Source organism: Podarcis cretensis, assembly GCF_951804945.1.
Source record: "Podarcis cretensis genome assembly, chromosome: 7".
Lineage (NCBI taxonomy): Eukaryota > Metazoa > Chordata > Lepidosauria > Squamata > Lacertidae > Podarcis > Podarcis cretensis.
Genome location: NC_137176.1, coordinates 28,546,165 through 28,556,108, shown reverse-complemented (window position 1 = coordinate 28,556,108; position 9,944 = coordinate 28,546,165). Strand labels below are relative to the sequence as shown.

The window sequence follows — 9,944 nt, the reverse complement described above, 5'->3', positions numbered from 1 at the left end:
GGGATACGTTCCTAAACAGACTTATTAGGGAGTAAGCCAAATGGAAGTAAGCAGGACTTACTTCCAAGTAAACATACTAGGGTTGTGCTGTTAAAGGCTAATTCCTTGTTCTGAATGGGTATTTATTCACAGGCTACAGAGGAATCAGAAAACGGTGGAGACCTGCCTGATCTTCTGAGAACAAAACTGAGTGAATACCACAAGCAAACTGATGAGCTCCAAGCTGAGGTGAGTAGATATGAGAGAAAGAGGGTTCAGGAATCATTTCCATGAAATGCTTCCATTTCCAGAAAACCAGGATTCCTGTTCTCGTTGGCAAGACTTAAATCCTTGGAAGGTTTTCAGAAATCCGTGGGAATTCTGTTCCCGATTCTGTTACATGCCTGATAGTTGCCACCTCATGGTTGTCCAAAGGGATCAGTTTTAGCCCAAAACAGCACCAAAGGAATTAGCCCTCATAATGGATAGTTCCGTTGGTTAGAGTGTGAAGCTGATAACACCACGGTCATGGGTTCAGTCCCCATGTGGGACAGCTGTATATTCCTGCATTGCAGGGGGTTGGACTAGATGATCCTCAGGGTCCCTTCCAACTCTACAGTTCTATGATTTGATAAGCAAAGAGCCAAGAGAAGCTTGCTTTGAATAGCTCCTGGGTGCACTTCTAGAGGCACTTCCACACTAAATAGTTTCTGGATGAAACAAATGGCCCTATAAGCACATGTTTGTATGAGGCAATTCCCTTTCCTGCCTTAGTCCATTACTTCATTGAAGAAGCATTCATTTCCCAAGGGGAAAAAATGGGCACACTCCTGAGATGGTGTGTTGATTGTATCAGCTGCTCCCAGGATGTATCCCAGGAAAAATAGTTGGTGCTGACAGGCTTAATCTATTGCTGAACATGACTAGCCCTAGTAACGTGCTAAGCACTTTGGAGAAGACAAAAATAATGGGTGGTATTCAATGACCTTTTACTCAGAGTAGACCCATTAAAATGAGTCAACCTGGCCAAGTTTTATCCATTCATTTTAATGAGACATTCTTTCTTTGGAAAGATTAAAGCACTGGAAGCTAATCTGGCATCCAAAGAAGAAGTATGCAAGAAGCTCACTGGAGAAATTGTCGAGCTTCAGAAGGACTTGGGCAGCTTGACATGCAAGGTATGAGTATGAGCTGATGTTACTCTGACAAGGTTAAAAAACTCAATTCACTTTCAAAACATAGTAACTGTAATCTGGAGTTGTACTCATTGCTAGATCAGTTGCAGGTTTATCTTGTCCAGCATTCTGCTCCCAACCCCAACCATGGCCAGATGTGTCTGGAAGCTCTTTACTGAGCTATTGACATCCCTGAAACAAAGCTCCAAGAAACTTGGTTAGATTTACACCTGGGCTTCATCCACCTTTGAACAAACATTCCCCACAAAAAAATGCCTAGGCTAGAATAAATCACAGACACTTAACTTGGCAAAGATTTTACTCACAGAGTTTTCAGAAGTAAGAGCAAGAAACTGTCTATCTATTGGCAGTAAAATAAAGAATAAAATGTTGCAAATGACTTAAAAGGAAAGAACTTGTTTTCATTACCAAAAGAATGGAAAGATGCAAGCTGTAAAAATCTCTTTTTGGAGAGTTGCAGTTCACTTGCAGGATCAGATGTGTGCCACCCTTGTCATAGTGCAGAGTGACAGTGTAAACATACCAGTAAGATCCACCTCCAGCCCATTTAACACATTTAATTACCCCAGTGGATTCACTGGGATTATATGCAGTGATTTTAAAAAATGGATTTCTGTATGCAGTGCTCATGTGGATGACGTTCCATAGATCAGTGATAATGCTGATATTTATGTATTGCTATAATGTTGCAAAAAGGCAGGATTTACAAGTGTGCTCAAGTCAGCTCACAATTAATAAAATATATACAATCAAAGATGTGATAATGTTATGCTTTAACTGAGATTTCACTGGCTGTTTTCTCTTTTGTACTAAGCTAAATCATTTTCTGATTTTATTTTAAAAGGTGACATCTTATGAGGAAATTATTGAATGCGCTGACAAAAGGCTTGAACAAGCCAATTCAGAAATATCTGAGTAGGTATAGCACTGCTTCTGGATGCTTTTCTGTTGTATATGTTCCAGAAACACATAGTAAGAGATAATTCCTGCACTTGGAAAACTGAGTGAAACCTAAATGAAATCTTGTAATCAGGTGTTTTAGCACTGCAGTATTTCATAGAGCCACTTCAGATTAGGAACTTTCTAACCAAATGCTGGGCTGATATTAAAGCACATGGCTGCACCCATTTGATACAGTTTTGGCGGCCACTAGAGAGACGTGTGGAGTCACTGCTCTCTAGCTAAATCAAATAGCTGCTCTGCTTCTTGAGGAGGAAGTGTGTTCAGCTCAATGTTCTCTGGGGTTGCAAATTAACTTGGGCTGTTTTGGTGTGAAAGCAGCCTAAAGATGCGATCTCAGGGCTTAGTTTGTTCCAGGTTCACATCTGACCACACCGCTATTTTCAGTGGCAAATGATGCATGGCACGCAATCCATGTGTAAGGAAGCCTCAGTAAGAAGGGGGTGCTTTTCAGCAAAGTAGAGTCACAGATAGATCAACACTTCCTTTCTCCCCACCCCTTTTTTAATTCTGCCACCGTTTTGGAATTTTATTAACCTCTCAAATGGGGGGTCTGAAATCCCACAGGAATGAAAACAAGTCTTGGCTAGTTTCAGGGGAAAACAAAATGGAAGAAGCAGCCTTAAGTACGCCATTTCCCCATATTGGAAACCTCAGGCCTGAGGGCCAAAGGTCGCTCTCCAGGTCCCTCTGTCTGCAGTCACATTAGCAATGGCCAGGGATTGATTTTGGGATTGAGTGACAGGAAGAAAAATAACGGACAGAATAATTGTCCCTCAGGACTTTCCCTTAGCCGCATTGTCCTGGGTCACACTTCACGTCATCCTCAGGTGCTTTTGTGTGACAAAAAGATCCTTGCCCTGTTCCTTCTCTCACACAAAAGTGCCCCACACTAAGGGTGCTTTATGACAGAGGAAAAACCAGAGAAGACAGAGAAAGAGCCTCTCAGTTTTTTAATCTGTGTTTTAACTTTGAGGATGTGGTTTTATTTCTGTTTTCTTTATGCTGCTTTTGATTTTGTGGCTTTGTGCCTTATTTTGCCTTTACGTGGCTTCCATATTTATTTATTTGTTAAACTGCCAGAGAAGTTTATGTTATATGAAGACATACAAATGCTGACTGATAAATAAATAAATAGTAAATGGGAGTTATTCGTTAATTTCAGTATAAAGGGTAAAGTATAAAGATAAAGGGACCCCTGACCATTAGGTCCAGTCGTGGCCAACTCTGGGGTTGCGGCGCTCATCTCGCTTTATTGGCCGAGGGAGCCGGCGTACAGCTTCCGGGTCATGTGGCCAGCATGACTAAGCCACTTCTGGCAAACCAGAGCAGTGCACGGAAATGCCGTTTACCTTCCTGCTGCACTTTGACGTGGTTTCGAATTTATCTACTTGCACTGGATGTGCTTTCGAACTGCTAGGTTGGCAGGAGCAGGGACCGAACAACGGGAGCTCACCCCGTCGTGGGGATTCAAACCGCTGACCTTCTGATCAGCAAGTCCTAGGCTCTGTGGTTTAACCCACATTTCTTCCTACCCAGAAGAAAGTGGCAAAGTCAGGTATTTTGTGAATGGTCACAGGCACATTAAGAGTCTTGGGGGGTGGGAAGTGAACTTTATACATGTACAATCCACAGCATTAAATCGAAACAGCAAAGGCATGTAGAGGTGATCTTATGACTGTCCCAAATTCACTTCTCTTGGGGAATCTTTGAAACTTGAACCTAAAGGACTTTCAGGAAGTGTTGCAACACCTTCTTCTGTAGACGGGCTTTCAAGGCACGCATTTGGAGTTTTCACACATTTAGTGCAGTAGTTTATATTTTCTATTGGGGTTTGCTGGGTGATCATTTTTTAAATGTGATGTTGCTTTCAGCCCTTAGGAAAGGGCGGGTAAGAAATCAAAATTATGACAATTCCATTACTATTTCAGATACAAATTTCAGACACATATGAAGAAACTCTTTTTGGATTGAAAAAGTGAAATTGCAAATCTATCTACAAACCAAGAACTTTAGCTGCCTGTTCTTTTAAAAGTGTATTTGTATCCCGAGTCTCAAAACATTTTTTTATTTTTCTTGGACACAAACTGCATTGACATCAATTGGACTTATTTCCAAGTAAATGTGTTTCAGACTGGAATAGCAGTTTGCAAGTCGTCATTGCAGTGACAGCCTATATCTTGATAAATTCTATGAGAACATACTGCATATAACTGAAACAAATGTACCAATCGGTTAAATTGTCTCTTACTGGCAGTTTAGAGAAAAGAAACCAGGATTTGGAAGATTTAATTAAGAAGTTCAAAATGAATACCAGAAAGCTGAGGTAAACTTCATATATATTTCACATTCAAGAAGAGGAGGGTTCTGAAAGTGCTCACATTATTATCAAACTTACGAATGTCTTCCTTTACATACAACTTGCATAGACAGGTAAACATAATCTTGAAGTGCTTCTTATAAAATAATAAAATGTGGCCACCACCTAACTATAGCTCCCATCTGCTAATATTGGGGGGCCCTCCAGAGCACACAAAAAAGGAATTCTCATAATTTTTGCTCATGAGGGTATTGGGACAGTTACACATACCTTCCAACATGTTGAATCCCAGTACCATCACATAAATTTCAGGCTTCAACTATCAGGTGGATAATATGCCTGCATTTGTTCTGTTATCATCATCATTATCATCATAAATTTATTATTTATATCCCGCCCATCTGGCTGGGTTTCCCCAGCCACTCTGGGCGGCTTCCAACAAAATATTAAAATACAATACTCTGTTAAATATTAAAAGCTTCCCTAGACAGGGCTGCCTTCAGATGTCTTCTAAAAGTCTGGTAGTTGTTTTTCTCTTTGACATCTGGTGGGAGGGTGTTCCACAGGGTAGGTGCCACCACCCAGAAGGCCCTCTGCCTGGTTCCCTGTAACTTGGCTTCCCATAGCGAGGGAACCGCCAGAAGGCCCTCGGCGCTGGACCTCAGTGTCCAGGCAGAATGATGGAGGAGGAGACGCTCCTTCAGGTATACTGGACCGAGACCGTTACTGTTACTGTGCATATGTATTTCATGAAAAACGCACCTACGATTATGTTGCCTGAAGTTGCCCATTAAACCCATAGTGGCCATATACTTGCACATAGCAGTACCATGACAGCCGTTTTAAACAGGAAAAGATGCTGCCAGGAGGACAATCGGACTAGGGAAAATAGAGGAAGGGGGACTGAACCTTCTGCACTTGCTGTTTCCTGTTAAAAAAAAGAATATTTGAGATTATATTGCCTGTATTTGCCTGTAACATCTAATCTAGTCCTCAGTGCTGTTAGCCCTGCGTACTTGTGGCTATTGATTCAATCTTGGGCAGTTACTTTACTCTCTGCTGTCTGTCTCACTCCCCAAGTGAGCCAGACGTTACATTTTCAAGTGGGGAAGCATTAAGTGAGCACTTTCTTTATGTTTCCACAGGCAAGGGTGGTCTTCATTTTTCCCAAAAATGTGGATTCAGGGGGTAAGTCAAGATATATTGCCCTAAATAAGGATCAGCAACTGGAGACCGGGGTCCAAATTTTGCTCCTGAAAGGGTAATGCTGGTCCCTTATCAGGCCAACTAAGGTTTTTAATGCCATCTGTTCCCTGAACAGCACTGTCATAAACTACTTTGCTTTAGCGTAAGGCAGACTGCAAATGTTTAAATAAAGAATTATCATTTTTATTCAGATGTTTTAAGAAAATATAGCATATTATGTGTGGTTGTATTATATTGGACACAGTCCAAAGTTAAGCACTTATCTTTCACTGATTTCCATAAAGGTAAAGGTAATGTAGCACCCTGCTTGTGGTTAACGCTTAGCTGGAATGAAATATTCAACGCAGCAATAGAGAAATTAAAATAGTAATTTATTTGTCAGACAAATAAATATGAGGCACAGTGGTATATGGTTACCAAGCTCTGGCCTGGCCTCTTGCCATTCTGGCCAGCACTTATATTTCCTTAATCCAGCCCCCTTGCTCCTCCTGTGGCTGCCTCTGTCCAATCAGCCTGGTTGAAATTCCTATTGGCTGTTTGCTAGAACCAATCACAAAAGATACACCCATTTCCTCTTGCCTTTTATGGAAAATAAAAAGCTATATATTCTTCTATCTATAAATGACAAATAAGTAGTAATATATCTTACATGTGTCTCAACAAGGAATCTTAATTACCAGCTCACCTCTTGCCCTCCTTGCCCTATTGCCTTCCAAAACAGATAATTAATCTTGAATTTTTATCTTATGCATATGTCAAGGATTGAGTTCACATCAACATTGAGAGATCTCCTTCATTTGAAGGTTTCCAAACAAAAGGCCTGACAACCATACATCAGGAGCGCTCGATTGGCGTCCCCTGTCCGGCAAGGGGCCTGGCTGGTGGCTGACTTAATTTCAGGATAGTTACAACTCTTACAACTATATGAAATAAGAATCTAGCATTTCTTAAATCCTTTGCATAATTATATTTAAACTAATATATTTAATACATAAACAACCTTTTACAAGGAAAAGAAATCTTAAAAGGATCTTAGTTTAAGAAACAAACAGCTTTAGAAAAAGTCTTCCCAAAAATGTTCTCTTTCTGCCAGCTAGATGCTTTTTCACTGCTCTTGACCTTCTTAACCTTAGGAAGAAGATATGGCTCATTTTACTATTTATCCACCCTTAATTTGTAGGGTCAGTGTAACCTTGGCTGTCAGCCTGTAATTCCCTTTTTACGACTTTGAGAATTGTTTTCTGCTATAAATCAGGGGGGCCCCTTGTCTAGGAGTAAAACATCTTGCCAAGGTTTTTAGGCAACTGGTCTTCTGCCTGGCATGAAACAGAACATTTTTAAACTCATTCTTAAAATACAAGCCCTGATTAAACATATAAGCTTTAATAAAAATGCAAGCTTATGATTAGATGCCTCAGTAAAGGTACCCCTGCCCGTACGGGCCAGTCTTGACAGACTCTGGGGTTGTGCGCCCATCTCACTTAAGAGGCCAGGGGCCAGCGCTGTCCAGAGACACTTCCGGGTCACGTGGCCAGCGTGACAAAGCTGCATCTGGCGAGCCAGAGCCGCACACGGAAACGCCGTTTACCTTCCCGCTGGTAAGCGGTCCCTATTTATCTACTTGCACCCGGAGGTGCTTTCGAACTGCTAGGTTGGCAGGCGCTGGGACCGAGCAGCGGGAGCGCACCCCGCCGCAGGGATTCGAACCGCCGACCTTTCGATCGGCAAGTCCTAGGCGCTGAGGCTTTAACCCACAGCACCACCTGCGTCCCACATAAAATGATTTCCATAGAAGAGTCAAAAACATGCTTAATTCTGTTAACGGCATAAGACAAAACAAAGCACTTTAAGTTCCTTTGGATCATTATCTGTAATCTCACGTTGCAATTTTCAGCATTACATATCAAAATTATATAAACAGAGAGAGATATAACGTTAAGTCTGTAATCCTGTGTAATTTTCCTGGGAGTAAGTTCCATTGAAAACAGTGGGGCTCTCTCTTTTGAGTAAGCTTGTACGATTGCACTGTTAGGCCTTCTCAGAGTATACCCACTGAAATAACCAGTGTTAAGTTACTCCATTAATTTCACTGGGTCTACTCTGCATGCAACATAGTTGGATATCACCTTTAGTGACTTAAAATTGAAGGAAAATCTGAACTGTAATATTTTTCCTTCCATTTTCAGGATTTTCAAAAACTGAGTGGAACCCATTTAGTTACTAAAGGACAAACAATTAAATATGCCAAGTATGATTGTCATTGTCACTGCAGCAAAGTAGGTTTACAAATGACATATTAAAGTTGATTAAAAAATAGAAACCTTCATTTTTTTCTTGGTTTGTGAGTATAATGTTATTTTCTTATTATTAGGAGACAACAGTTTGAAGTGTGTTTGAATACAGTGAATTCTTTTCCAAAGATGCTGCTAAGTGAATTAAAGAATGAAACCTTTTTCATGTCTTAACACATAATTCTGGTTGAAATAGTTAACCTTGTTTGATCCCAAAATTTCTGATTCTTAACCTACCCAAGTACATTGAAGTTTTACACCTTCTACTTCCCAGACACCAAGATCTGCTTCCCAATATGCAGTATTATATCCACATAGATTCTGCTGTCCAATAAGTTCCAGTGCTAGAAATAATACCTAGTTAGAAAAACAAATAATGCATTTACTGAAATTTAATCTTATGCATACACAGAGGAATGACCCACTGAGTTCAACAGAATTTACACCCAATTGGGGTTGAGGCAAGTACTGTGCAGTTATTTATTTATTTAAAGATTTTAAAAGCCCAGTCTTCAGCCAAAAAAGGCTCCTAGAGCTTACAGTTCACTAAAATGGTTTTGCAATCGAGTTTGCAATTGCAAAAGTCAGACCCATTCAAGTTAAACAGGACCACCCCCAAGTAAGTACTCTAAAGCTGCAATTGTGTGCACACTTACCGGTAATCCACTGCTTGCATTTCAGGGACCTCTGGTTGGGAAGCTCTATTTAGTTGCCCCACTGAATTTTTATCCCACAACAATGTGTGTGGTACTTGTTCAGGAATGCATTTGAAATAGTCTTCAGCTTCTTATGAGTTATCAAGGGCGCCATCTCCAAGCACCCACAATTTTTGTTGTTGTGGGTGCACTGCAGGGTTGCCGACGCAACTTTTGGTGCCTCACAAAACACCAGAAGTCATGTCCAAGGCATCGCAAGAGCACAGAGATGCTGTCTGAGGCACCCATAATAACCTGGGGCCCAAGTCTGCACCCCTGCGAGTAATACCTTTCCAGGGACTTGTTGGGAAATCATGCAAAATTTTAGTGGTTGGTTCCTGACCGGACCAATTTGAAAGACAAAGATTAAAGGTTGAAGAATGCAACTCTCCGTACTACTTCTGAAAAAACCCTTGTCATTTTACTATACAGTGGTACCTCGCAAGACGAATGCCTCGTAAGACGAAAAACTCGCAAGACGAAAGAGTTTTTTGTTTTTTGAGTTGCTTCGCAAGACGGATTTCCCTATGGGCTTGCTTCGCAAGACGGAAACGTCATGCAAGTTTGTTTCCTTTGTCTTGCAAGTTTGTTTCCTTTTTCTTGAAACCGTGCATTCAGGGGGTGCAGTTGCGACTTGACTTCGAGGAGCAACTCATAGCACGCGGTGTGGTAGCCTTTTTTGAGGTTTTTGAAGACTTTGGTGATTTTTGAAGCTTTTCCAAAATCCGTGCTTTGCAAGACGAAAAAAATCGCAAGGCGAAAAAACTCGCAGAACGAATGAATTTCGTCTTGCGAGGTACCACTGTACTTTAATTTCAGAAGCAGCCGGACAGAGTATGCCAATGTTGGTTTGGGGTTGTTTTAAAAGGCAATCTTTTCTAAAATGGGCCAATGTGAAAACAAGGAAGATACTTTGTTGCCATAATAATAATAATAATAGTCTGAGCCCCACAACCTGTTTAAGGGATTCTCACTTCGTAAGAGGCATGTGTGTAGGGTGGGGGAGATGCTTCTGTGTCCTGTCATACTGAAGAGGATTGTGTGATGGCAGTAGTGGATATTTTCCTCATTCCACGGTGTAATAAAACACTCGGTTTACAGGGGGGAAAGGGGGGGATCTCTTTCCTGCTCATATGGGTGCTTCTTTGAGGTAAAGAGGCGCCCACTGGAGCAACCCCATTATCTCACTCCCGCGACTGGAAGGAGCTTGTTTTCCTGCTTGTCTCATATGCATTGCTCACCTCCACAACAGGGAAATTTAAATGCTGACAGGGGTCACGGGTCTCTCTTTTTTAAG

General features: G+C 41.2%; 1 protein-coding gene across 1 annotated transcript; it reads left to right on the top strand.

Moving 5' to 3' along the window:
• Nucleotides 1–40: 40 nt before the first annotated feature.
• LOC307219524 (cancer-associated gene 1 protein homolog) lies at nt 41–7,981 on the top strand (the record flags this gene model as incomplete). The annotated part of the gene is made up of 7 exons (XM_079982784.1): nt 41–46; nt 133–228; nt 1,053–1,157; nt 2,020–2,090; nt 4,393–4,461; nt 5,601–5,643; nt 7,848–7,981. 7 exons carry the CDS (start codon nt 41–43, stop codon nt 7,959–7,961), a joined length of 504 nt encoding a protein of 167 aa, XP_079838910.1. The 3' UTR covers nt 7,962–7,981.
• Nucleotides 7,982–9,944: the final 1,963 nt, after the last annotated feature.